Source organism: Eucyclogobius newberryi, unplaced genomic scaffold (genome assembly GCF_026437365.1).
Source record: "Eucyclogobius newberryi isolate DKJ021-1_F unplaced genomic scaffold, fEucNew1.0.hap1 SCAF_10, whole genome shotgun sequence".
Lineage (NCBI taxonomy): Eukaryota > Metazoa > Chordata > Actinopteri > Gobiiformes > Gobiidae > Eucyclogobius > Eucyclogobius newberryi.
This window is the reverse complement of record NW_027315724.1, coordinates 22,736,421-22,763,945: the sequence shown is the minus strand read 5'-3', so window position 1 is coordinate 22,763,945 and position 27,525 is coordinate 22,736,421. Positions and strand designations below refer to the sequence as shown.

The 27,525-nt window shown below is 38.9% G+C and overlaps 4 protein-coding genes across 6 annotated transcripts; 3 read left to right on the top strand and 1 right to left on the bottom strand.

Annotated features, from left to right (window-relative positions):
* The first annotated feature begins 1,893 nt into the window (after window positions 1-1,893).
* Window positions 1,894-5,004, top strand: il10ra (interleukin 10 receptor, alpha). The gene is made up of 7 exons (XM_072463337.1): window positions 1,894-2,117; window positions 2,485-2,605; window positions 2,743-2,912; window positions 2,997-3,139; window positions 3,214-3,382; window positions 3,468-3,586; window positions 3,709-5,004. The coding sequence occupies exons 1-7, from the start codon at window positions 2,054-2,056 to the stop codon at window positions 4,528-4,530; spliced, it is 1,608 nt and encodes a 535-aa protein (XP_072319438.1). The 5' UTR covers window positions 1,894-2,053; the 3' UTR covers window positions 4,531-5,004.
* A 6,964-nt stretch (window positions 5,005-11,968) lies between these two features.
* Window positions 11,969-17,543, top strand: tmprss4a (transmembrane serine protease 4a). Of its 2 annotated transcripts, XM_072463315.1 has the most exons (13): window positions 11,969-12,256; window positions 13,673-13,730; window positions 13,931-14,074; window positions 14,168-14,320; window positions 14,401-14,527; window positions 14,613-14,726; window positions 15,046-15,092; window positions 15,455-15,617; window positions 15,694-15,860; window positions 16,158-16,253; window positions 16,353-16,495; window positions 16,579-16,731; window positions 16,811-17,543. In XM_072463315.1, the coding sequence occupies exons 1-13, from the start codon at window positions 12,251-12,253 to the stop codon at window positions 16,820-16,822; spliced, it is 1,383 nt and encodes a 460-aa protein (XP_072319416.1). In that variant the 5' UTR covers window positions 11,969-12,250; the 3' UTR covers window positions 16,823-17,543. The 2 variants fall into 2 exon arrangements, with proteins under 2 accessions (XP_072319416.1, XP_072319425.1); XM_072463324.1 differs by lacking the exon at window positions 11,969-12,256 and having other exon boundaries at window positions 13,716-13,730; window positions 13,887-14,074.
* A 19-nt stretch (window positions 17,544-17,562) lies between these two features.
* On the bottom strand, window positions 17,563-21,325 carry mre11a (MRE11 homolog A, double strand break repair nuclease). Its single transcript, XM_072463306.1, has 19 exons — window positions 21,273-21,325; window positions 21,061-21,193; window positions 20,811-20,971; window positions 20,655-20,742; window positions 20,431-20,572; window positions 20,250-20,364; window positions 19,987-20,172; window positions 19,740-19,911; window positions 19,592-19,672; window positions 19,393-19,522; window positions 19,217-19,317; window positions 18,967-19,137; window positions 18,801-18,860; window positions 18,551-18,725; window positions 18,326-18,412; window positions 18,196-18,251; window positions 18,051-18,112; window positions 17,856-17,958; window positions 17,563-17,779 (listed from the first exon to the last, which is right to left on the bottom strand). The coding sequence occupies exons 1-19, from the start codon at window positions 21,290-21,292 to the stop codon at window positions 17,732-17,734; spliced, it is 2,091 nt and encodes a 696-aa protein (XP_072319407.1). The 5' UTR covers window positions 21,293-21,325; the 3' UTR covers window positions 17,563-17,731.
* Window positions 21,326-22,056: 731 nt separating this feature from the next.
* On the top strand, window positions 22,057-24,769 carry cep57 (centrosomal protein 57). Of its 2 annotated transcripts, none has more exons than XM_072458282.1 (11): window positions 22,057-22,119; window positions 22,448-22,631; window positions 22,869-23,024; window positions 23,115-23,233; window positions 23,314-23,436; window positions 23,542-23,619; window positions 23,694-23,780; window positions 23,855-23,932; window positions 24,023-24,249; window positions 24,335-24,479; window positions 24,550-24,769. In XM_072458282.1, the coding sequence occupies exons 1-11, from the start codon at window positions 22,072-22,074 to the stop codon at window positions 24,733-24,735; spliced, it is 1,431 nt and encodes a 476-aa protein (XP_072314383.1). In that variant the 5' UTR covers window positions 22,057-22,071; the 3' UTR covers window positions 24,736-24,769. The 2 variants fall into 2 exon arrangements, with proteins under 2 accessions (XP_072314383.1, XP_072314376.1); XM_072458275.1 differs by having other exon boundaries at window positions 23,688-23,780.
* The last annotated feature ends 2,756 nt before the right edge of the window (window positions 24,770-27,525 follow it).

The window sequence follows — 27,525 nt, the reverse complement described above, 5'->3', positions numbered from 1 at the left end:
TTCTAAGGGCAAGACACCTTTACATACAAGCCCTTGCCAACAACTTCACCCAATAACCTAGTTTTGATGAATATGGAGGCATAACAGTACTGCAATGGGAACGATGATGTGATTACTAAGATTGGTTTGTTTTAAATGTAATTTTTGTATTGTCTATCTATCAATCTATCAATCTATCTGTCTGTCTATCAATCTATCTGTCTATCAATCTATCTGTCTAGCCATCTATCTGTCTATCTATCTGTCTATCAATCTATCTATCTATCTGTCCGTCTGTCCGTCTGTCCGTCTGTCCGTCTATCCGTCTATCCGTCAATCTAACTATCCGTCTATCTGTCTATATGTCTGTCTAACTATCTGTCTATCTATCTCCAACTGGTCCGACTAAACAAAGCGAAGGCTTGAAAGGAATCCTGGGCTCCCTTGCCCCATTTCTGAAACCACAGGTCAGAAATCTTGGAGGGATTTTTGATCCAGAATCAAAATTTGATATGGTCAATGCTGTTGTCATGGGCAGCTTCTATCAGCTAAAAACTGTAGCTAAATTAAAATCCTTTTTAACTGCAGCAGACCTTGAGAAAGTCATTCATGCTTTTATCCCTTCAAGATTGGACTATTGCAATGCCCTTTATACTGAAATAAATGAATCATCTCTTTCAAGACTACAGCTCGTACAAAACGCAGCCGCTAGACTGCTTACCGGGACAAAGAAATATGAACACATCACTCCAGTACTGGCGGCCTTGGACACACCCCGTACCCCTGGACACACCCCGTACCCCTGGACACACCCCACTTGTATCTTGTCTCTTGCCTGTGTGTTCCTTCTGTGGTTTTTGTTACTGTCTGTTGTTGTCTGCTGTTTGAATTATTTTTTAATCTCTGTCTTTTTCATTGTGAAGCACTTTGGGTTTTAAATGTGCTATACAAATAAAAAAATACTTACTTACTTACCATCTGTCTATCCATCTATCTATCTCAGGCCTAATAAAAAAAGAAAACAAAAGAAAACTATACTGTGCGTTTTTAAATGTTCTAGGATATTTTAACTCCCATAAATCAGGGAGAATACGTGTCAAATGCTGTTGATTTGTAATGCCATAGGGAAAGTTCTACATTTTCTCACTTTCACATTATAACTTCCTGGGTCCGACCTCTCAGGCTCCAGTAGAGGGCAATGTTGTTCTTAATTGAGATTTCAGAAAGGCTGAGAAGGTTTTTTTTTTGAGTGGGCTTTCCTTCAGATGACCACAGATCATATTAATCAGATGTTTTCCTGAAAGACAGAAACCAAAAGTGAGAGAGGATGAGTGAGTTGGTTTATTTAGAGGAACCAAAACTTTGCAAGTTTTGGTTCTAAATGGCACTAGTCAGTAAATCTAAAACCACATGTGGGATAAACTGTGAACTGTTGAACATATTGGTAGGACACGCATAGTCATCTAACAGTTCCAAGACAGCTAATCACAACAGATAAGAAGTGTAGTAGTTGGACTTAAATGGGAAATGACAAAAGGTCAGTATGATAAAAAAAAAAAAAAAGAATATAATAATGACCAATGATGGGGAATTTAGAAGCACTCTTATATCACCACTATCAAAGTGTCAGGAGTACTTTATGAGATATTTAAATGCATTATTTATGGTAATGGGATAAAGTTCCTGTCATCTATTTAGTGCTTATTGTGAATAAAAGTAAAAGGGAAATGTTTGGATCACATTTATTTTTCAAATAACAGCTATGGCAAATTTTTAGACGTCATGAAGCCTGTGTGTGTTGACGAAGAGGAAAAAACACAAAAGAGGAAGGAGAGAGCTACAAGACTGAGTAACACGTCACTGACAGGAAATGTGTCAGGGCAAAGGGAGGAGAGACAGGAGAGATAGAAAGGACAGCTAAAGGGGTGTAGTTTAGAATATCCAAAAACAAAAGGAGATGAGTTGCTCTTAGTATTGATAGGATAGTCAGAATCAAAGACTACAAGCAGATTAAGTACTTTCTGTGTGTAACAATGTTCTAACACTGATAGTCTCGCACTCAAGGAATAACAATATGGATTTGAGCATCAAGACGTCTGTCCTGATCTTCATGATGGCCTGTGTGAGCTGTGTTTCAGGTAGACATTTTGATTTATTTACTCTCTTTATATAAAAATATGACAGTAATGTTGTTGGCGTGATGTGTGCAGTAGTGGTGCACCACCCACACTAAAATACTGAACATTGTACATGTAAGACACAGAGACGCAGTTGTGTGCTTTTTTATACTAAACTAAGACCATTATGTCTTAATCAACAACACATTGTCAGTTACTTTTCCTGACTTATTTCTGTGGAAAGTCTTACCACAGAAATGTTTCTGGTTCATGGACATAAATTTATTGGAAAAAAGATTTAAACAGGAACAAAAACATTTTCAAGTCAATTGACATGAACTAAAGCTGTTATTCAACAGAACCATTCATCAAAAACATTTGCCAACAGGACAAGTGTTGCCTGGTCCAGAGAATGTGCAAGTGAATACATCGGATGGAGAAGTGATCGTATACTGGGACAAACCTGCTGATGCCCCCCTGGATGTGCTGTACAATGTACAGTTTGGACTGTAAGTTTGGACAGTAAATTAAGAAATATTTTCTGTTACAAGATAAGATGACCTTTATTTGTCCCACAATGGGGAAATTCCACTGTTGCAACACAGATACAAACCACATATTCATTTTCACTGGTGTTATCCATTAGGTACAAGGGAACGTGGACATTGGTCACCAAGTGCACACATATAACCCAGAGGTTCTGTGACCTGAGTCACCTGATTGAAGATTATTTTGGAATCTACAAAGTCCGAGTGCAGATGGAGGCGGGCGGCGTCCACTCGGAGTGGAAACCCAAGAAAATACTTCCCAATTCAGGTAAGATTCACATAATATCATTATGATGTGAGCAAGTGTGCCGAGTAAAATGGTAAAATAAAATATATATTTGTTTATTTACAGGTGACCTGCAGCCCCCATCTTTCACAATGTGGGCAACGTCAAGCACACTTACCATCCACATGCACCAAAAGCCTATTCTAAAAAAGCTCTTTCTGTTTGGGATAAGCTATACTATCTATCTGGAGGACAAGGAGCAAAATAAGGTAAACAAAGGTTCACATAACAAGATGGCTGACAGTCCCAAGCAAATGTAAATTATTGTTTCTTTTCATTAAAGACCACAACTGCATATCTCAAAGACGATCCCCTTTGGGACAACGAAATGACCAAAGTGTTTCGCTTTTTGCGCTGGGGCAAAGAATACTGTGTCAGTGCCAAAGTGGAGGGACAGGGAGGTGGGACCAGCAGGATGTCCCCTAAAAAATGTCTTGTATTACCGGAGAAAGGTGAGAAATACTTTTGCCCTCATTATCTCATTATGAGACATTTCCATCATGAGTTTGTAATGTAATAGTTCTTGTTATTTTACAGAATGGATCATAATTGCAGTTGCATCACTCACTGTTGTGGGTGTTCTGGTCATTGCTGCATTTATCGCCATCTTCATTCTGTGTTATATAAAATCACCAGTGAAAACACCTGTTGCAATTGTGAGTACAAAGCAAAACTAAAATGTGGCAATTTTGGATCGTTTAAAATGACAAAACTGTGAATTAACCAACCGTCGGACAGAAATACTGATTTGTTTGTATGTGTTCTACCCCTTTTTCAGAAATCCCCTGTTAGTGGGTGGCGTCCACTATCCATTGTAGAGGCCACTATGGAAGTTGTAACAGACAAGGGTTGGTTCATGTCCAGTGCGGGAACAGAAGTGAACCGTGTTTTCAGAAATCTGCCTGCAACATTTATCAAAGAACAGAAAAGCGGCGAAGAAGACAGGAGGCCGAGCACCGACAGCGGAGTCAGTATGAAGTCCAGCACCATCAATGCCGGACACGACGACAGTGGATGTGGCAGCATCGGGGTGCGAGACGCCATTTGCCATTACCCCGTTCAAGATGAGGGAAGTGACACGCTCAGCACCGGCAAGTCAGACGACAGTGGGGTGGGACTCAGCTGCCACTCAGATGCCTCTTCACTAAGTCTAGAAGATCAAGACAGTGGATGTTTGAACAAGTCTGGAGAATATCACAACCGGCGACAGTTAAACACTCATGACTGTGACAATGACGACATCTTTAAGGAGAAGTGCCAAGAACAGCAACTAATCGACGCGATGCCAGGCTACAGAACAAACACCTCAGTTTGTACCTGTTCAGGGGCCAATCTGTGCATTTGGTGCCGTAGTCAAGATAACTACCGAGGACAATGCAAAGGGCTACATCAAAATGACAACATGGTGGAGTCACACAGACATTATTACCCTAAAGATCCAATGGACAGAACAGAAACGCAGCTGACTTTAGTACAAATGGAGGAAACTTTCCCCATGTTGACTTCTCTATCGTCGTTCCCTCTGATGGAAAAGGGGACAGACTTTAACATGAATGACGTGTCAATCTCTCTCTGTGACGTAGAGATTAACCACCACTGACGAGATATGGAGGTGTCGTTGCTTCTAATCAGTGGTCGCTATCTCTTTGAGTCAAGACCTATGCTGCTTTACCAGTGTTAATCATGAAGATGGAGTTAGAACGTGGGGAAGGAAGGAAGCCAAGACCACAGAGATGGTTTATCTAGCTTTCACCTTGTACCTATGACTTTATTGACAACTGACGACAAGCACCGGAAGTGAAACTGCAGTGCGACATGCAGGGAAACCGTCTAACGCTAATGTGAATTTTGACAGTTTGACTCTCTGCTCTCACCCACCGCCTACATGGCCAGAGAATACTTTATAATGTATAGAACCACATCCTACATTGTGTCTATGCCTGAATGAGTGGATAATTTTGTTATTTATATTTTATTTATTGCATGCATTTGTATCAGAATAAAATGACGAGCAGACTATGTTGAACACGGAAACAAAAAAGAAGGAAATCCATGAAGTCAGAGTGCTATAAACACAAAAGTTATCAATATGCATACAGGAACCCCATATGCAAATACCTGACAAGAACTGCTCTGTTGGTTTCATGCAAAAGTCGTACTTCCGATGAACAACTTCCTCATCTCTTGGTAAAATAATCTCCCCAGAGTCAAAATACCATGCAACACTGATGATTATTTTCACACTATTAGGGGTTTTGAGAAAAGCCCATTAAAAGGGAAGTGAGACAAGAAGCCCAAATGTTGGAGATACCATAATGTGGGGGATTCCACAGAAAGTTTTTCAAAACGTGACACGGCCTTATTTAAGTTACATAAGTCATTTCACTTTTCCACTCAAAAAAAGTACAATAAATAATTTTAATCATTGCCATTTAACACAAAAAAAGGAAACATTTCTTCCTCCAAAGGCTGGATTATAAATGACAGAATCTTCAGTAAAATGTAATTAATCGTCCAGTCCAATATTTACAATATCTATGCAACACCCATTTGTTGTATGTACTGCCACTAAAGTCGTTTTACACATTTTGTTTCTGTCACTACTGTTTTCTGACAACTGTGACGGGAGTAAAGACATTTTATGATTTAAATTACTTGCAGTCAATATCCAATTATGTTACAATACAATATTTACAAATGATCATCTACTTTGTGGCCAAGTATTTCATGAAAGAAAGAGAAACACGAGGCCCTTTTATCATTTACAATAAACAGCAGCTTTTCAAAACAATACAATGTCGTGCAAAACAAGCAATGTGCTGCGTGGGAAGGTGACAGAACGGTTGGAGTTTCTATACAGTGTTTGCCACAATAAATGATCAGACATGTCTATTGTTTGACATAGCTGCTGATCGAGAAGGGGGGCGAGGACTTCTTTACGCCCATTTTGCTGTAACACATGACATTGGAGAAGTACTTTATTGGTTTTGAAATGAACAAGATGAGCGAAGAAGTGAGAGGTATACTTACGTGAGCACTCTGTCTTTTAGGGGTGGCTCTTAGAGAGGGGGAAAAAAGCATATTTATTACAAAAAAGTCATGTTCATGTTCTATTTTTGTGCACTTTTAAATCAGTGGTTCCCAATTTGTTTTCCTCAAAGCCCCCCTGCTTAAACTGGAGAATTAAGAAGAAGAAAAAAAACAGTCCAAAACAGCGGCCTAACATATGTATTATAACTGTAAATATATTAATATAGTTTTCAGATTGTCCAAGAACGGGTGGAAGTAAAAGGCTGGAGACCAACTGAATGTCTTGAGCAGGACAAGTTTATTCAGCATCATTACAGGCCCGGGGAGGAACGTGAAAAGTCAACTCAGCATGATTCCAAAAGTCAACAAGGGATTCTCTTTGAGAGTTCAAGCCACATGACATTACTTCCAGTGGAGGGGGTTAAATAGCAGGTGTAGTGAGACTGTGGAGGCCAGGAAGGCTCCAGCTAGACAGCATAATCAGACTATAGTGTGTCAAGAAAAATGATGGTGTAAATATGGCTTCTGAGAGGAAATAAACTGAGAAAAACATGGGAAGAATAATTTACTAATTTACTTTGTATTCAGATTAGCTGTAGATGCACTAGAATGTTTGTGTTTTGGAGAAGAGCCGTGGAAATCTTCTCTTTAAACATTAACCCTGGTCCTGGAGGCGTCAAGGTTTGTTCATTTTGTACAACATGATAATAAATCATTGTATCAGACTCAGCGTAGCAATGGTCATCTATAGAATAAAACTGTAATAATAAAATCAGGCTGGCCCGGATGCTGAAGTGTTATTACTTTGCACAACAAGGACAAAGAAAGAGAAGAATGTGACCACACCAAAGTCTGCAGGTGATACTATCTCCTCGGACAATGTGCAGTGGACAGAGTTTAATGTCAGCAGGCCATGCGGGACGCACCAGAGGCTGGAATTTTGTATTTTTGTTTACCACTGTGACGTGTGATGAGACACGCAGTCTGATGATTGGATGAGCGGTTGCACTGCAGGATCCAGGTGTAGATAAGACTACTCTGGGTGTGCGAGTCCATGAGAGAAGTCAGCGATTAACACAGGAAGCATCAGCAAACATGACTAAATGAGTATTGTGTCTTGATTTAACAACCTGGGGACCACATTGTGCTCAACCCACCCATCAGTACTCATGGACAGCTGCTCGAACCAAAGACGATCTAGTGACAAACTGTATGTGGCAACGATTCAACTGCAAGAGAAGGATAAATGATCTAAATTTTCTTACAATAATAAATGAATGAGATTAATAAACAGCAATTGGGGTGTTATTTGTACCTTTATCTATTTTACAATTATATGGGTGATATATTTACTATTTCATTGGCACAAAGCATGTTTTTTTATGAAATGAGCCTCTGGCCAAACAGATCTGGGGGGACGATCTCCAGGCCTCAGCTTGGGAACCACTGAGTTAAATGATCAAAAGAAGGCATATTCTGTGTATTTGAAAAACGACTTACTCTTTTTCTTGAAGCACTTCTTAAAGTCCTTGCATTTGTATTTGCAGCAGAACTGGGCAAAGCCAATGCCGAAAAGGACCAAAAGGATGCCAAAGCCAACTAAAACTCCAATTGCGGAGGAGTTCGCTTGGCTTGCTGCAAACATAAAGGGATTACTGAACATGTACAGTTTAATAATCCTACTCCCATCAAGAAGCAATTCAGTAAACTGTTGTGGCAATAAAATCAATATAATAGAGTATAACATTCTATATAATATTTTGCCATAATGAAAAGAGTTATTATTAATTGATACACTAATGAAATGAGAAAGAAAACATGCTTGAAGTATCTCAAGTTGTCAATGCTGATGGCTGAACAGCAATATCCAGACTGTAAGCTATATTTGTGTCATTTCAAGTACGACTAGACCATGAACTAGCCATAAGCTTTTCTGAGAGGACAAGCTCGAAAAATAGATGTGACTCACCATTATTTCCCATGGCTCATCGAGATGATTGCTGTTTTAGTGTTGATTCTCCCTTTATTCCTTTTCAGTTTGATGTGCAGTCCTTTTAAAAAGTGTCAAACTTTTGTCTAAAATGTTAGGAGACACATCTGAACGTTCTCTTCTTTTGTTGTTTGCTGACGTCCGGCTCTCCCATGTCCTCATACCAATCATACTTTGAAACCGGTTCATCGTCTTTCATTTACGTGCTTCTGCCTTGCTCTGCCTTCATTAGCAAATGTAAAGAAGATCTGTGATTCTCAGTCCGCCTGTTACATTGGGAGAAGACAACCCAGTTTGATTGGTTCACCAACAAAAACCTGGGACGGCCCCAGACTTCCTGGAGATCCATGGTCTATTGTCCATAAAGGACAATAGACATGGTCCAAGGTCTTGTGACGTCCTGTGACATCATGAGGATGAGGACTCCGTGAGCACAGAACACTTACTATAACCATGTCACCAGACACTGAGGTGCAGTTACACACTGCTGGCTATGAGCCATGATCAAATACTGACTTTTTATTGAAATAAATGTAAGATCTTAAAAATATGTGTGTAAGCAGTAAATGGTATGTAATGGTAACATGGTTTTGGAGCTTCTATCAATGTTTCAGTTATAATCAAATGATGTAAGTCATGTTCTGAGAATTGCAACACTTTTATATTCACAAATCACACATGTGGAACTGTTTTAGAGAATACTTTTGATGTGAGTCAAACCACAGAATGTGGTGAGCCACAAAAAATGAAAAAAACTGCAACAGCCGTTTTAAAGTTGAATATACTGTTTAAGGTGACTTGCCACTTTACCAACACTAAAAGACAGAACTGAATACCAAAACTAACTTTAATGCTAAAAGGGAAGAAGATAATGAGCTGCTTTTGATCATGTGACTGTTATATTCAAGCTTTAGACAGATAAATACAGTGGATGTCTAAACATAGACAGACCTATGAATGTGTTCCCGAGCTAAAAAAATCTAATAAAATGTAACATTAAATAGAACTGGCTGGTCCTAACTCTCCTAACGGATTCATTCAGGAAACAGTGGGCTGTGGAGCAAAGATACAGTTCCCATGACAGGTCACATGAGGAAGCGTCATTGATCCTCTATCCAGTGGTGAAGATTGCAAAAGACCATCAGCCATCTGTGTTCTGTGATATGTGACAATGAATGAGATCTTGGCAGTTACGGCAAATTCATCTCTTCTTGGTAGCACCTGGTCACACCCCTCTGAAACTCTGATCATTAGATCTGTGAGTGAGGCGAGGGCGGAGACAATAGGGTTCCATTTCACAAAAATGAGATGAGGAATATGCGGGGAAATATGCAAGGAAATTGGAGGTCTGACGGAAAAAAAGTTAACAAATATTTTAAATCTTAATTTCAACCCAGCAGTAAGGTCAGAAAGAGCAATGTCCCCCTGGTCTGGAGGACATTAGGAGCTGTACTATTGTCCTGTCCAGTAGAGAGATGTTATAAAGCTATAAAGCTCCATAGCGACCATAGCCTGGGCCAATAAGAACTACACGTTTAAAAGCCTTAATATGAACACACACATCACATCCTAAATCCCGATCCTATTTGTTCATTACGAATTGCATGTTTCATTAAAGCTAATTAACGTGAGTTTTTTATAAGAGCTTTTCTATTAAGAGTGTCTTTTTTAAAGTTTTCTATAAGTTATCTGTTCTTTTACTTCTGTACCAACTTTGTGTTGCAACACTGGCATTTCCCCATTGTGTGGACAAATAAAGGCTGATCTTATTTTACCTTTGTTATAACGTGGTACAGACACACAAATGTTATCACACAAAATAAGATAAATATAAATGCAATGACAAAATGTGTTTAAAAACGACTGTACATACCTATCTAAACTTTGTCCAAATCAAGTTATTAAACCTATTGATTGAACATTCTTATTGACTGTTATAAATTTAGTTCCATAATGTCATACACAATTTACTAAATTGTAATAAAACACATGGAACCGCCCAAGACAATGTAACCTGACTCCAACATCCAGAGTACCGGTAGTTAAATATTGACGAGTAAAGACTTCTAGTAAATCCCAGACTTCCTTCAAGTCAAATAGAATATCAGATTTCAGTGAAGCTACACCAGCGCCGCAGACAATGAGCAAAATGCCTGGAAGTGTGGAGAGGGGGCGTGAAGGAGGTTAAATATGAGGCAAAGTTTGAGTTTGATAAGTTTAATAAGCTGCGAGTGAGGTAAAGAGTGCTCGTCCAACTTGTGCACTTTTAAACAGGATGCTGAACTATTGGAACATTTCTGTAAAATCAACAGCAACAAGAGAGAAGACCAGAGGCTACACAGGAGAAGACCATAAGCAGTAAGTTTATTTGATTTTAAATTCATATTCAGTTTAAATAAATGCATGTAAACAATGTCTTAACATATTAATTATAGAAAATATAGGATCTTCAAGTAGACTTAAAAGTACAAAATATGTACTGCATATCATATTCATTTTATTAATTTACATTTGCCTCTGATTAGGTGTAGTTTTATACACAGCTAAGCAGTATATACAAGTTTGAGTAACTGAATTACTCAAAGAGGGTAATTAAGTTACAAATAAGTAAATATGTGTATTATCAACACATCAATGAAATATTGTTGAAAGGACATGTTAAAATGTTTTATAAATCTGTAACAGTTACTTTTAGAACAACTGTTTCAAAGTATGTTTACAAATTTCTTGTACTTCTCTGTAACCAAGATAAGTTAATAGATAACTTGAGTGCTGTGGAACGCAGAGTGAGGTAGTAACTGGTGCTTTTTTATATATAAAATGATGCAAACATAATGAAATGTACTGTTAACCGAGATATGTTTTGATGAATAGTTAATATAGATGAGTAATACGTGTAATCCTACAGCGCGTGTGCGTGTGGAGTAAAACCTCCTTGAGGGACAATTATGTATATGTATTCTGGAAGCCTTTTATTGTAAAAATGAAAATCCAAAAACAGTAGTTTCTTTTCAACCAGGTTTTGTGCACAATAATATATTGTCCACGTTCAGCCTCCCACGACATGGCAGTTAATTTTAACGACCACCAACCTCTTGACTTTTGTGGCCACTGAAAAAGTAATTGAACTCCTGTGAAAGTTAACGGCTACTGCCACTGGTCACATATATATTTATGAATAATGTAATATTACTATAAGATAAGATAAAATATGCCTTTATTGTCCACACATGGGGGAATTTTGGTGTTACAACGCAGTAGATACAGAGGGAAAGGACAGATAACTTATGGAAGTTTAAAAACAACTCTTAATAGAAGAACTCTTATGAACAAAAACTCCTATAAAAAGGTCCTCTCAAATCTTAATAGGGAATGTAGGGAAGAAAATAAAAATAAAGATAAAATATTAATATAATTAATATTAATAATATATAAAATACCATTATTATTAGTATAATTTGTCTTATGCCTGCTATTTTTATCATTATTATTTAATAATAAAAATAGCAGGCATAAGACAAATTATAAAAATAATAATGGTAAAGTAAACACTCTTATTTACATCAGTTATATGCACATGAATATGACATTAATTGTGTGTTCCCACATATCTAATTAAAGACTTGAAGACTTGTTTGTGACTGTCACGATGAAGTGGCTAAACAACCGAAACCGCATGAGTCATGAGTTGATGTCAAGTGGTGGCTTAGTGCTCACCATCTGCACCTAATATTTGTCTAAACCGTTTTAAACACACCTTAGCCTCAGGGGAATGACTCGAGTGAAGCAGATGGAAAAGCTGTTGCCGGGTTACAGCTTTATATTTGACATGTATTTGTGTCTGTTTGACTGCATGTTCTAACTAAGCATGAAATATGTGATAGTCAACAATGTCAGAGCTAAAAATCCATCGTGACATCAAAATGAAAGGAACCTGTGTGAAGGTGAGCTGGAGGGGGCGGAGCTTAAGCCGCACAGGTAACCAGGGAGGAGGGAGTGAGGTGTCAAGTTTCCTGGAATACTTTTGTTTTGTTTGTCAGTTAAATCTCTCAATGTGCCAAACCCTAGAGGACAAGACGACACAGCATTTGTGAAAAGACAATCAAGCAGGTCGTGTTAAACGTTTTGGGATTGTTTTTTCCACGCTAAAGAGAAGAAAAGAGCTGTGGAGTCAAATCAAACCAGTTTTTAGTTGAAAGCAGAGGAGGAGGAGAAGACCAGCGAGATTCAAAGCAAGGAATTCCAAGGCCGTAGTGACTTTAGAAGCCCTGCTCTGTTTTATGAAAAAGACGATTGCATCATGTTGGTGAGTGAATTGAAAAGGCAAACTTGTACAAAGGGGAACAACACCACACACACTACAACTACTGGGCACGTTATTCGAGTAGCATCAAATATATGGTTGGCACAAAAATGTATTGTTAGATATGTTTGTTCACCTGTGCTTGTTTCTGTGTTGTGCACTTTGCATATGGGTGTGATGAGAAAATGGGGAAGAGACAAAAGTAGCATAGATAGGTTTTGATATATATTAAAGTGTATTAGCAATTTCTTTACAAACTGGATCTTGGACTGTTGTAACTTTCAGCATTAAACAATAAACTTGAATTACTCTTCTATCTGTATATGTATTCACAGAAACTGAAGCCAATAAGGACAAATATGGTTCCCTATTTTCTGTCCTTATTGGCTACGGGAATTTAAACAACGGGATTATCTTGACCTAGAAAATAGGACTTGTTGAGCAGGTTGCACTCTATATGGATCCCAAACAGAAACCTGTTCGAGATGAATCATCAAATGTCCATGTTTTGTTTACACCTTCACCCTGAGTAATTATAATAGTACAAGATGCCTGTTTTTTTAAGATGCTATCGAATACAGGAAATGAATGAAATGATATTGAATAGCTCGAACAAACAGCAGTGCAAGGTACGAAGTTCAAACTGTTGAGGTGGAATTATGTGTTGTATCTTATCAAATTTAAATAGGTCATCAAGTGTGCATCATATAATGCATAATAACTCCATCGGGTGAGTCTGGATAAGAGCGTTTAAAATAAGTGACAAACATCTAGGCCTATGGTGTGTTTAGAGTGCTTTATTTATAGTACAACAAAAGCTGCTGTTTGTAGTTCTGTATGTCAGTCCAGAATGAGTTTCAGCCTAAAAGTATAACTTGTTATAAGTAGGTACAAAAGTAAACATTATGCTAGTCAAAATTGGGTTAAAATGTCTGATCTTCTAAAGTACCTTTAAAAGTCCTGTAACCGCTGTACTCAAAGGATTACATTTGTGGCCACAGAGCATTTTCTCCATTCACATAGTTGAATATGGAAATCATGATTACTTGTTCTGCTAACATAATAGAACATGCTTTCAGGAGACGTCTCACAGAGTCAACAGAACAAGCCACCTTGACAATTATATGGATATTGGGTTAAATATTAGAATTAAACTCGCTTCACTAGCCACTCAAGTTGAAGTCCCACATGATTGTGAGATCCTGGCACCTCTAACACATGTAAACACACGGTTAAGTTTGTGGAACATGATGTTTCAAATATTTAATATCGAAGTGCTGAGGACATTCGGAACCTCTTAAAACAGCAGACACTGTACCAGTGTGTCTGATCATTACATTAAATTTACAATTGACTAAAATGACACACACCTCTGTGTAGTTTGTTATGTTAATCTTGCCTTTGCTGCCATTTTATCAGACAAATGCCCAGCTGTCTGAAGAGGGCATACGACCATTGAATCAAACCAGATATACAGGTAATTATATTTTGCATTTTTTGTCATTATATCAGTCCTCTAGGTGTGGTTTATAGAGTTAAAGAAGTGAGAAAACGGGAATGATCATAGGCCTAACTTGTATTTCCATTCCTTTATTTTATCTTTGTACTTATAATGAATCTCTGGATTTGTCAGAGAGGGCACACAATGTAAACCAAAACTCGGCGTATTTGTTGTAGTGGTTCCCAGGCCAGGGCGCCACAGAAGACCCATGTCGGCCCCAAAAACCCAAACAGAGAAGACTTCTAAGAGAAAGAGAATATGGCTCACCATCCTGGCAGTGGTGGTGTTTGTCCTTATACTGGCAGTAGCAGCATACTTCAGTAAGACAATAATCCTCTATTCTACCCTGTCAAGAGGAGATTTGGTGTATTTATTACACTTGAAAAATCATCCTTTCTCTTGTGTTCCCTCAGTTAAGGTGCTCGTAGACAGCAAATACTTTTTTTGCAAGGGTTCGTTCAAGTTTATCCCAATCGACCAAGCCTGTGACGGGAAGAGCGACTGCGCAGGAGGGGAAGATGAAGTTACCTGTGTGTCAACGTTTACAGTCAACAGCACATTTCCAGGTGAATCCCGGGCTCTTTTGCCCTGAGTCATCGCCGTAAACAAAGCTCCCCTGCCATTGTTGTGGTTGTTTTGTGTTCAGTGCGGCTTGTGTCGCCGGAAAGTGTCCTGCAGGTGTACAGCCCCGGCACGGGATGGAGAAGTGTGTGCAGCGAGGGCTGGACTGTGGAGCACACACTAACTGCATGTAAACAGCTGGGATACACAAAGTGAGAGCCGAAGATGGCAGATGTGTGTAGGATGGCAATTCATAACAACTTGGCATTGTCATCTTACTTCTGTTTCGTTACGCAGCAAACCGAGTAGCAGTAATTGGCCAGTGAAGTCGCTCCCGTCTCAGTTTGGGCCATACACAGCAGTAAGACCTGGAACTGGAAAAACCCCGGTTCATCAAGCTACAAAGGCCCGGTGAGAGAAACAACAATTCAAATTATTCACAATTAGCTTTGTATGGCATGACAAAATGATGTATTAGTCAATGAGGAACAGCTTGAAATGAACTTCTTATAATTGGAGATGTGATGCTTCTGCTTAAGGGTTTCAAACCAAATAGGTTCACTTTCTCTACAGGGCGTCAGTTTCTGTTTCTGAATGGTTGGAAATCCAGTTCTAGTTTGCATTCCAAACCTATTTCAATATGTCCAAAATATCAAACCTGACTGTGGCAATAGTGCATGTGATACTTTTCAAATAAAATGGCTAATGTATTGATTATGTTTTCTATCAGAAACAGCATATGCCAAACGGGCTCTGTGGTGGCGCTGTCATGTTCAGGTAAGACTTTTGGCTCACACACCCGAGCAGGTCCAAAGAGAGCAGCTGTTTTCTGAAGCCTACCACACATCTCAACCAAACAACTGAAAAAGCTTTTGTACTTGAGTGGAATTCTTAGTGGGCTTCTTAGATCATTAATAGAAACACATTTTCATCAAATTGACTTGGTAATTCAGCTCACTATGCCAACATTTACCTTTATTTAGAAAGGTAATAGGCCATTGATTTAGGTCAAAGCTGTAACCAACAAGGTCAGGACTATCAAATGACCATATCTCGTCAGTATGAATGAACATGTCCTGATTGGATGCAGATTGGAGATATTGAGTATTTGAAAGGCTCACTTCTTGGTGTGTTCTCAGACTGTGGTGAGGTTGACTCTCGGGAGAGGATTGTCGGAGGCACAGACGCAGTGATTGAGGACTGGCCATGGCAGGTCAGCCTGCAGCAGGGCGGGCAGCACACGTGTGGAGGAGCGCTGGTGGCACCACAATGGGTTGTCACGGCTGCCCACTGTTTTGCTGGGTCAGTAAAATATTAAATTAGGCACATAAAATGCAAACACTCTGCACAGATTAAAACTGTAGCTTTTTGTTTGCAGAGGTAAAAAGGACCTAAGTCGCTGGAAAGTGGTGTCAGGCCAGACCTACCTTGGATCGACGGGGGCTTCCTCTGTGGACAGGATCATAATCAATGGAGAATACGACGATAGTCGCAATGACTATGACATAGCCATGATGAGACTCTACAGCCCTATATCAGTAGGAGGTAGACTTAAAACTACTTGTAAAAATGTAACTGCACTAGTTGGTTCTATTTGAAAGTGTGGCCTGCATTCATACTGCCCTCTTGCTGTGGTTTTGGGTAACAACACTTTCAACACAATAATAGTATAGGCTTACCTCCTAACTGCATCACCCAAATCAATGTCTAGGGAAAAGACATTAAATGTTGCAGCCTTTAAAGCAAAACCTTCATCGCACTGGTACTCAGATTAACTATAATTTTTGTTTATTTTTTTTTTTTTATAGCCAATTTTGAAGTCCATCGTTTGTCCTTTTTCAGACACACGTAAACCCGTTTGTCTACCACCAAAAGCTTTTGGTCTTCTTGATGGAGCCCCAATGGCTGTAACAGGTTGGGGTTACCTAGAGGAAAATGGTAGGATATAGTTTGCATTTGCCTGTACTTTATTGGATTTTGTAATTAGAAGTGTCAAGCTGAACTTAACCCTGAATACTTTGATAACTGATCTTTCAGGTCAGGTCTCCTCTAGACTTCAACAGGCCCAAATCCCACTCATAGATCGAACCACATGCTCCGGTCGTTCCATTTACGGTAGTGCCATAACTGAGCAGATGCTGTGTGCGGGCTTTCTGAAAGGGGGCGTGGATGCTTGCCAGGTACAGAATGACTTTTATGATTTACCAAGGGCTCTTTGCAATCTAGAGAAATCCCCTTAAACAAGTGTCCTCATTCTTACCAGGGGGACAGTGGGGGGCCATTGGTGCATCAACACTCTTCTAAACACTACCTGATCGGCGTGGTGAGTTGGGGCGTGGGCTGTGCAAGGAGAGGAAAACCAGGTGTTTACTGCAATGTGGAAGAGATGATGAATTGGATCAACACAGTCGTTCAGGTAAACACATAAAACATATATACTGTTGAGGTACTGTTGATGTGACTAAAACTAAACTCTTTCCCCCCTGTCTTTCTAGAAAAATCCTTGATTACCTGCTATAGTTGCTCCGGTCCAACGTCGACCCAATTACAGCATTTCAAAGGTTTCAATGAAGTTTGTGGTCGACGGGGAACATTGTAGTTCAATTTATGCAACAAAAATGAACTATTTATCGCTGGCTTCCAGGCGCTGTACATTTGCTGCTGCCATGTCAACATCATATCTCAGGGGAAACGTGTTGTTTTCAGAGGCTTATCAAATGAAAGATGGAATGGAATAGTGGCATAATATTTTCCACGTTCACATTTAATTACAAACATTTCTACACTCATGTCCAACATAGTATCATAGTTTTTGAGAGAAAATAACTGATGCCATTCGAGGTGTGGACCTCAAAGCACCACTGACTTACATGAGCACTTTAAGTGGGCCGTTATGAGTTACTTGATTTGTTTAAGCGTTTTTATTAATATGCACTGAGGTTTACAGATGAAAATGTTTGCCAAATTGCAGAGTGAGTACTTGGAGTTCTGTGCACTGAACATTTGTCAAAGAGATTGGGATCATCAGTAATATTTTGTAAATTTGTGAATCTTTTGTAAATAAATAATATTATAAGGGAAATGTAAAGTACTGTTCATTACAAGATGGCTGGATTTAAGGTTTACATGTTAAATGCACTTGTAAAACAGGTTTTCTTTCCAAATTGTAAATAACTGTACATGGTACTTGTTATGGTATTTATGCGAATAAATCTATTTTGTTTTTGATTCTGTCTCAGAATTAGACATTATTTATCAGAAAAACGTTATTTATTTTAACATTGTTACAGAAAACATTTACTGATCAGATGTAAATGTGGACAGGAGTCTTTGAACACTGACCTCCAGATGTGCCGCACTAAAAGGTATGTTGAAAGCATTGCAAAACAAGAACAAGCACATTATTATAAAACAACTTATGTTTTCCGTTTTCCACGGCGGCTTGCTCCTTTGAAGGGGTCTTCCTGCACCATGAAACAAAAACATATTCATCATAAACATGAACACACGACGCTGAACTTCTCATTACTAGTTACTTACGTCGTCATCATCATCATCACTGTTGTCAAAGAAAACCCCTTTAGAAGACTGGCTCTGACTTTGAGACTGGCTGCTGTACTTGGCAAAAGATGTGGCGGCCGCTCTAAAAACAAATATATGATGTCATTTATAAACTAACACCGGAACGTTTTAATAAATTCAATGATACGTAATAAAGGAAGTTAAAAAATGTACTTTGGAGTTGGCCGAGTGGTTCTTGTGACAGGGAGATCTTCATCTGAATCGTCAATGGTGATCTAGAGAATGATCAAGGGCATAGTATCAAAAAAGGAATCTAAATCTCTCAGGAGTTTTCTGTGCATAGAACTTAGTGTATTACATCTTCTGCTGCGGAAGATCCCGGCCGTGATGATCTCTGAGATGTAGCTTGAAATGCTGTAAAGGAAATACACACCGTTTGACAATGCCTACTGTACACATACTGAAGTTATAAGTAGTATAGCACTGACCTTGCATTATACTTCTGCTTTGAGTAGAAGTGGACGATTTCTGACCACGAGCGCGACTTGCTGGTTTGGATTCAGAGGCAGTTGCACCTAAAATTAAGTTAATTTATTATATTTAATAACATTTCAATACATTTCTGTAATTCACCAATGCATATTTGTATTTTAGAGATAATATATGCTTTTTGTCCAGTATTACGGTACTTTAAATGCCTGTATGACACCTACTTATCCCTCTTCCACGTGCTCCTCTGCCCCGGCCTGCTCCACGCCCTCGGCCTCTCGTGGGCTTTGGGAATGGGCTTGAACCTTCATCAGAGTCCATGAGAACATCACCATCAGACACGCGATCGTCCGGGTCATTCTCACGCACCAGGCGGTGGGCTTTAGCTCTGCTCATAGCCTGTTGGGAAAGATAGATAATATAAATCCATAAGATAATTTCATCTTCTTAAGAACCCTACAAAGGCAAACTCACTTCTTTAATTTCTTTCTCTTCTTCTGTGGTGTTCTTCTTGGAGTCTCTGAATACCTTAATCTGTAAGTAAAAATATCTCACTACATATGTAGGGAAATAAGGACAATCTTATTTGTTTATTTCTGCAGGGTCAATGCAGTCACACATACTTATAACTACACATTACCTCTGCATCAATGTCTTGTTCTGTAGTTACTCCTCTGGCCAGTAGGTGTCTCTGTGTCTTCTCAAGCTGGTATGAAATCAACTCTTCTATGGCATCTTTTTCATCTTTGTCAACAAATTCTTGTATTGCTTTTCCCATGCCCTGCTCAGTCAGCAGAGAGAGCTGAACTGTCTATGAAATAAGAATATTAAACACAGGCACTTTAAGAAACATCTATACCATAGTTGCATTATGAAAGATTGACAAATACCTGCTCTGTTGCTTCAAAATATTTTTTAACCAGATCTTCTACTCTGAGTCCTTCAGCAGCGGTATTCTTCACCAATTTGTTGTAGTCAACATTGATTTCATCTAAAAAGAAAAAACAACAACATCAACATTGTATCACACTGCACTGATCATTGTATTATTTCATTTGAGCCACACCTTTACTGTCCTGTTTCTGCTCTCGACGCCTTAGAAAGTGAACAACATCCTTTGGATTAGCAACACGATCAACGAACTTCTGACTGAAGCGAGAAGTGTTGAATGCATCGAATCCTCCGCTGTAATCCACCTGTTCAAATAGCACAGATTAATTCAGAAGGAAGCAGCTTGTTGTAATAAAAAGAGCAATTTGTCTCACTCTAATTCGAATCAAAGGTTTCTCCGGAGTCAAGGGACAGCCCATCCTTTCTTTTTCTGCTTCCTCCAGCATCTCGTTAACCTGGAACAAGAAAATAATGATAACAATTCATCAAAGACCAATGTTCTTAAAGATGATGAAAACTCACTTTTGCATAACAGAATTCCTCCACTTTCTTTGTGACATGAGGTGTGTCTGGGGTGAATCGGTCCTGGTAGTCGGCTAAAACCACATCTTGAATGAAGAACTGGCGCACTGTTTTAAGGGGTAGTTTTTGCAAGTTCATTTTGCGACCATTGACCCGGAGCAATCCTATGTGTCTGAAAAGCATAACGTTATTCAGATTAAACCATGTTTAAATCTCTTTGGTATGATTATGTATTGTGTAATAATACTTCTTGGTAGCTTCTCCAGGAGAAAGGGAGGTTGCTACTGAGCTGCCAGGCTGCGTCACATAGAAAAGCTGCTGCTCATTTCTGGACGGGGCAATGAGACACTCATGCTCATGACCCCACACAACTAGATCAATGAAGTCATCAAGAAACTGCTCAGGAATGTAGTTTGTAGGCCCATGTTTACTCCTTCAATAAAACAGGAAGGAACAGAAGGTTAATATGTATCTGTTTGATCCCTCTGACATGTATGTGGACACACTCACCTGTTTTGGTGCAAGGTAAAGAGGTTAAACCACTCATCTTGATCTTCCTTAGGACGAAGCATGGTTACTTGATTATTAACAAACATTCTGTAGAGGCGTTCATCTGGGATGGATCCTGTTGACACAAATAGTAAGTAATAAATGCATACAAAATAATAATAATAATAATAATAATTCTTACCAAGGCCATACAGGGCTAGTTTTGTCCTCCCTTTCTGCATGAGAATGGGGCTAATTTCTATTTTTTCCACAGACTGAGAATGACCAAAGTGATTTACTAGACCTGAAGCTCCTAATAAATCCAGAGCACACAACCCTTCGGCCTTGAGAAAAAAAAAAATATTCTGAAGTCAATAAAAAGCACACAAATACATCTTTGTTTTAAAAATGAACATTGTCACTTACTCCTGTTGGATCGTCGTGATTTCCATGAATGCTAAACACTGGAATAGAGATATTCAAATTTTCATCCTGATAATTAACCCATGGAAATCTGTAACAAAAAGAAAAAAGTGATGTAAATATTAAATAGAAATGTACAAACATTATTGTCAAACTGACTTGGTTGTATTGAAGTTCACAGCCTGGTCACTGACGATGTTGAACTGAATAGGAGCCTCTCCCATACAGTAGTGTCTTAGCATAGTTATGCAGCTATGAAGGCAGCGGCGAGACGGCTTGTTCTCATGGAACAAATCTCCCCCCAGTAGAATAAAGTCCACCTTAAAACAAAACATATACCAAACAGGGATATTGGATTTAAACAAGCACTGACCTCAGACTGTCACATCTAAATCCAGAGAACAGATACCTGATGTTTCTTGCCATATTCTAAGATCTCCTTCAGAGTGTTGTAAGAGTCATTTCCACGGAGGGCATCTTTCTCCAGATAACCCAGGTGCACATCTGTTGCAATGAGGATCTTGAATGTATCCTCGTCACCCCTGAAAAGAAAACATATAAAACATGAGAGCGTATTCAGCAGAAGCACACAAGTTTGTCAGAGCAAAAAATCAAACTTACATGGTATTCTCTGAGGACATGGTGAAGGTTTAGTTCATCTGTAGGAGATGATACTGCAAGAAACATAAGAGAGATATGATTTAAATTAGTAACAACACAAGTGAGCTTTATTATATCCCTTTAGCTCAACACAAACTGAAATACTTCGTGCAGAATGGTAGTTACAAACATAATTATCTGCCAAGTTAATTACTGTCTTGTAATGTCTTCACAAAAGTTAGCACAGTTTAGCTAACGTTACCATTTACGCACAGTCGTGTAAAACAGCTAGGCTTCTATAAACACAAACATAACGGCTGAATAACATTAAAAACACGTTCAGTTACAGGGCAATAAGCGTGTGTCTTACTTTCACACATAAAATTTTGCAGTCATATCCAGAAGTGAACGCACGCCACAAAAAACCCGGCAACACATGCAGCGTGCCACCTTGGGAGTTGTAGTTTATTTAAGCCTTATTGCACGTACGCGCGTTACGTAAAAACTACATTTCCGGTAGACGACAGCGTTTGTTCGATTTATGCGCTCTGAAAAGCCGAAAGTGCTTTTCCGTCAGACACAACAGTGAAGAACCAGCTGTCAAACATAAAAGAAACTAACCCAAGCGCAACGTCAGAAGAAGAGCTTTACCTGCTAGTCAGTTTTGTTTGTGTGCTGCAGAAATAACGCAAAGTAGTCGCGTTTTAATTGTAAAATTCAACTAAAAATACAAAGGTTCGCTTGGCAACCTATCTCGTCAAATCGTGCGTTGAGTATTTTGCAAATCCAACAAACACACACGGTTAATGTCTGCAGTGTTATGGACCCTCCACAGACAACAACTTCAGCTGATTCTTTGAGAAAACGGGTAAGTTTCTCTCAAATACTGTTCGATTGTTTAATTGTCTTGAGTTTGCAAGCCTACGAAAGTGTTACAAGGTTACCAGGAACTTGAAGGTTTACATTTAAAATATGCAAACAAATAATAATGTTAATGACACTTCAACAATGTCCTTGAACGAGATCTTTACTGCAGACTGTAGGCTTATTGTTGTTGGTATTATTTATTTGCTTATTGTTGTTGGTATTATTTATTTGTTTATTGTTGTTGGTATTATTTATTTGCTTATTGTTGTTGGTATTATTTATTTGCTTATTGTTGTTGGTATTATTTATTTGCTTGTTGTGTTTGTCAGGATCTACACCCGCTACCACAAACAGCAAGCAGTGGTGTGGTGAGTGATAGTCTGTCACTGCCTTCTTTCAAGGAATATCCTGCTCAGCGTCCATTCATCACCACACTGGTCCATCACCCTCCCACCGCACAGACATACAGGGCTTCATCTCCCTGCAAAGCCTTCCCAGAGTCCAACAGTGCAGGTACATTGCATGCAAACTGTACACATTTGTAGCCTTGACTTTGGATCTTTTCCCTTTTGCCAGTGTTGCTCAGCTCCATGGTTACTGCCAGTGCAACGCGATGCCTTATTTATTCATTCATTCACAGTCTATCGTCTCAAATGACCCCATGAGTAAATTGCTCCGTCGGCATTTTGTTTGTTGATGTAATTTCTGTTTCTGTTCCTTGTTCTTCTTTTTTGTTACATGTTTTGTTAGCAATTCTATCTGCTCTACGCAATCTGCAAGAAAAGATCCGGAAGTTGGAGAAGGAGAAAGGACGCACCAGAATCTCGTTCCTTGATGCAGGGAAAGATGCGAATAACACGTCTATACAAAGTGGCACGGATGTCGACAAGGCAAACTGCAACCAGGGTGAGTAAGTGTTTTCTAAACGGAGTGAGCATATATATTCTTGTGTTTAGTATAATTTATGTTTTTAAATGATATCGTCAAATTGTATAGTGTTAATCAACCACCTGGCGACTGCCGAGTCTCGTTGTTTAAAACTGGAAAAACAACTTGATGAGACGAGAAAGATGTTACGCTCTGCCAAGACGGACAAAGCAAACATATTCAATCAGGTCAGTTCTTTGTTACTGTCATGTTGGAAGTTACTTTTAAATGGTTAAGAAAAAGGATTTTCTTGTTTTTAAATGTATAGGAAACAACCAGGTCAGCGGATCAACCTCACACTGACAGCCCCTTTGTGCTGGCCCGTTTAGAGAAGCTTGACCTTTTAGAGCAGGAATATCTAAGGCTTACACATACACAGAATAATGCTGAGGTATTTATATATTTTATATATTATGTATTAAAATATCAAATATATATTTATTTATTTATTTATTTTTTAAATCCTATTTGTTATTTTGTTTTCTTGTCTTGTCAGAAAAAGCTCCATGAGCTAGAATTTAAATTGCAAGAGGAGGAGCATCAGAGAAAGCTGGTTGAAAACAAGGCCAATCTGGTAAACATTCTTGTCTTATTGTCTGTCATATAACTACAAGGACAAAAAAAACATTTTATTTCTATCAGCTGCAGGCAGGTTTGGAGACAAACAGGATTTTGTTGCGGTCAGTGTCTCCTCATCGAAAGTCCAAAAACAAAGAAACTAGTTCTAAAATAAAGGTGATGTATTTTTACTTTTTGAAAACACTTCCTGTCAGCTAGCTTTGTTGATGTTTCCTTTATATCTGTTGCAGAAACCTTCACTTCATCAGTCTCCTACAGAGCCACATTATAAGTTGAGGCTCAGAGATGTGCCGTTTGTTGCTGGAACGGTAGAGTTATTTAATGTTAACAATTTAACAGTATATTGTTGTATATGTTGTTAACACATTCTATTCCTTTTTGCCTTTCCTAATATTCAGTCAGTGAGCAGTAGCCACTCTGTCCGTGCAAACGTCCAGTCAGTTTTGTCTCTTCTGAAGTGTCACCAGCCTCATCTCTGCAACAGTCGTGTCCTTTCAAACAAACCGCGTGGTTTGGGCACAGGCAGCCAAAGCTGTTCCAGTTCTTCCTCTTCATCGCTGTCAAATGAGGATGAACTATCTGATCTGCTGCACACGTTACAAGAGGAGCTCCGACTCATGAGCTTGTAAGTGTAGTTTCATTTGTGAAATTTCAGTTCGGGTTACTGTACTACAATGTACAGTAACGCGGTTTACTTGTTTGTTCTGTAGAGAGCAAGAGGAACTGCTGACCAAAGTGGAGAGGAGCGTTTCTGAACAAGAAAGAAAAGACCTTCATTGGGAACAGGAGAGACTTCTTCAAAAAATGGAGCGAAAAGGAGACCAGATCACTAAGCTTTACAAGCATAAATCCCAAGTATGTGACGCATGTAGTTTGTTTGTTTCAAAGTTTGTTAAGTTGCTTGATTGAGTGTATGTTCTTTTAGGTAAAGGATTTGTTGAAAGCATCTAATTATGATAAATTTAAAGAAAAGGATATGGGAGCAAGCAGAAAGTTTTCCAGCAGAGGTCATTCCACTGGAGCAACCAAACTCAGACCAGGAGAGAGGAGCAGGAGAAACTTGTGCCTGCTGAAGGACATGAGGACTCTACGAATGTCTCTGCAGACATGAACTTAACATTATACTACACATGTGACTTTTTCATTGGTGCTACCTATTGTATATTTTTGTATTTGTAGCTCAGTGTTATTCTACCACTGTAATATTTAACAAATGTGCACACAAGTTGTGTTTTTATTAACGACACAAAAACTAAATGAAAAACTGAAACATCTAAACATTGATACATCAGAAGAAGAAAAACAATATTTATTTCATTATTTGTATTTTATTATCAATATATATATATATATATATATATATATTATATATATAAATACTATCCATTGTATATATACATTTGCATATGTCATTTTAGTTTCTCGTTTTGTCCATTGCAATTGTTTGTTTTACTTGACTTTACTTTATAGTATTGATGTTTTTTTTTTTTTATAGAATTACCATTTCAATTATTGACATAATTATTTATAATAGTGTATTTATATATTGCAATTTTTTTACTTATTGCATAGCAGGTGCATGCATGCATTACAAATAAAAACAAATTCCAAAGTTAAATATCTACTAATATATTTTTAAAGCCATTAATATTTTGTGAAAATCTATTTGGAGCCTTAAAAATAAACCGTTTCCTCAACGTGATGATTAAATGATCCAAGTCTTTATAAGATCATTTACAAAAATAATACTTTCCCCCACAACAAAGGCATTCCTTCTATTACAATGTTTGAATTCAACAAAATAATCTGTTGCAAAATCTCTTTTTTTTCTGGTTTATGAAATTGGAAGCACCACCATGAATGCATGGCTTCTTTTACAAAAACTGGGGTATTTCTTATTATTTTGTCCACATATGTAAAATGGGAGGGCATCAGTTGTAAGAACGAGTGTAGTTTTTTCTGACACAATACATGACAGGCAAGGCACATTTATGTGTAGATCACAATTCACAAGGTAATTCAAAGTGCTTCACATAACAGGAATAAACGACATGACACAAATCACAAAACCTTCATTTCTATTCATTCAATTTAACAATTTTGCTGACATGAATCATACATTTTGTCCGTGCTTAGTGAGATGGAAAAACAAATCTATTGGACCAAACTGGCTGACTGACTGACTCTGGACACGCTTTACCATATTTATTTGACATTTACAGCGTGACAAGACAGGAGTCTACTTGCTTTTAAATTGATTCTTCACATGTTTGACCGTCCTTCACAACAGGAAAAAAATGCATTAAAATCACAAAGACATGACAGAAATCACAAAACCGATGAAGACCTAAAATAGAAGAGTGTAAACAATATAGATTTAGGTTATATGCACAGCTAAAAAAAACTGTTTTGAGCCTGGATTTGAACAGTGTCAGAGTTGAAGCCTGTCTCACATCTTCAGGAAGACAGTTCCAGATTTTATCTGTATAAAACTGAGATGCAGATTCCCCATGTTTAGTCCTGACTCTGGGCACCAGCAGGAGGCCGGTCCATGTTTAGTCCTGACTCTGGGCACCAGCAGGAGGCCGGTCCATGTTTAGTCCTGACTCTGGCACCAGCAGGAGGCCGGTCCATGTTTAGTCCTGACTCTGGCACCAGCAGGAGGCCGGTCCATGTTTAGTCCTGACTCTGGCACCAGCAGGAGGCCGGTCCATGTTTAGTCCTGACTCTGGCACCAGCAGGAGGCCGGTCCATGTTTAGTCCTGACTCTGGCACCAGCAGGAGGTCGGTCCATGTTTAGTCCTGACTCTGGCACCAGCAGGAGGCCGGTCCATGTTTAGTCCTGACTCTGGACACCAGCAGGAGGCCGGTCCATGTTTAGTCCCGACTCTGGCACCAGCAGGAGGCCGGTCCATGTTTAGTCCTGACTCTGGCACCAGCAGGAGGCCGGTCCATGTTTAGTCCTGACTCTGGCACCAGCAGGAAGCCGGTCCATGTTTAGTCCTGACTCTGGCACCAGCAGGAGGCCGGTCCTTGAGGTCCTCAGAGTCCGAGATGGTTCATATGGTACTAACATGCCCAAGATGTACTTTGGTGCTAGGCCATGGAGAGACTTGTACACAAGCAGAGCTGCTTTAAAGTCTCTTCTCTGAGCCACAGGGGGCAGTGCAGAGACCTGAGAACAGGACTAATGTGATGGTACCTTCTGGTTCTAGTCAGGACCCGACACTTTTGATTTTGGCAATGTTTTTTAGATGGTAAAAAGCTGCTGATGTTATTGATTTGACGTGGCTGATAAAATTCAAGTCTGAGTCGATTATTACCCCCAGATTTCTAACTTGGTTTGTAGGTTTTAGAACGAGACTTTGGAGGTGACAATTTCTCTTTGATTCTGTGGCCAAAGACAATGATTTGAGTCGTGTCTGAGTTCAGCTGGAGAAAGTAGTTTTGCATCCACAAACTGATCTGTTGGACTTATGACAGTGAACCCACTGGTCCATATTCATCATAATAATAACTACTTAGGAAATACTGCAGTTACTTTGCAGCAAGAGATTGTCTTTTTTTTGGTTTATTGTAAAGATGTTCAATCAATCATTTTTTAAGTATTTGGATGAGAGCGTTGTGGTGCTTTACAGAGATTTACACTAATCTGCACAGTTATATATTGAGAAATGCTGGTTTTAAATCATAAACATTTAACATTTATTTCAGACACCCCAGTCAGCACATTAAAAGTACAGCACAAATGAACTCAACAATAGAGTTTATCATCTTTAGGCTCAAACACCAGTGAGTCTACACAGAGAGCTCAGTACAGGGTGGTGGAAGTCTGCATGCCATCATTGTAGGCCGCATTCAGTCTGAGTTTACTACTATTTCTGAAGTGCAAAAGAGTTGG

What these genes read in the sequence shown, in the direction of transcription:
- il10ra (XM_072463337.1), top strand. Translation starts at nt 2,054, where the DNA reads ATGGATTTGAGCATCAAGACGTCTGTCCTGATCTTCATGATGGCCTGT. An exon ending in CTGTGTGAGCTGTGTTTCAG is followed by an intron (nt 2,118 to 2,484) that starts GTAGACATTTTG and finishes ATTTGCCAACAG; the next exon opens with GACAAGTGTTGCCTGGTCCA. An exon ending in AGGACAAGGAGCAAAATAAG is followed by an intron (nt 3,140 to 3,213) that starts GTAAACAAAGGT and finishes TTTTCATTAAAG; the next exon opens with ACCACAACTGCATATCTCAA.
- tmprss4a (XM_072463315.1), top strand. An exon ending in GCTGCCCACTGTTTTGCTGG is followed by an intron (nt 15,618 to 15,693) that starts GTCAGTAAAATA and finishes TTTTGTTTGCAG; the next exon opens with AGGTAAAAAGGACCTAAGTC. An exon ending in GGGGCGTGGATGCTTGCCAG is followed by an intron (nt 16,496 to 16,578) that starts GTACAGAATGAC and finishes CATTCTTACCAG; the next exon opens with GGGGACAGTGGGGGGCCATT.
- mre11a (XM_072463306.1), bottom strand. Translation starts at nt 21,292, where the DNA reads ATGTCCTCAGAGAATACCAT. An exon ending in AATATGGCAAGAAACATCAG is followed by an intron (nt 20,972 to 21,060) that starts GTATCTGTTCTC and finishes TTTTGTTTTAAG; the next exon opens with GTGGACTTTATTCTACTGGG. An exon ending in AGGAATTCTGTTATGCAAAA is followed by an intron (nt 19,673 to 19,739) that starts GTGAGTTTTCAT and finishes TTCTTGTTCCAG; the next exon opens with GTTAACGAGATGCTGGAGGA.
- cep57 (XM_072458275.1), top strand. Translation starts at nt 22,072, where the DNA reads ATGGACCCTCCACAGACAACAACTTCAGCTGATTCTTTGAGAAAACGG. An exon ending in AAACTAGTTCTAAAATAAAG is followed by an intron (nt 23,781 to 23,854) that starts GTGATGTATTTT and finishes TATCTGTTGCAG; the next exon opens with AAACCTTCACTTCATCAGTC. An exon ending in TTTACAAGCATAAATCCCAA is followed by an intron (nt 24,480 to 24,549) that starts GTATGTGACGCA and finishes ATGTTCTTTTAG; the next exon opens with GTAAAGGATTTGTTGAAAGC.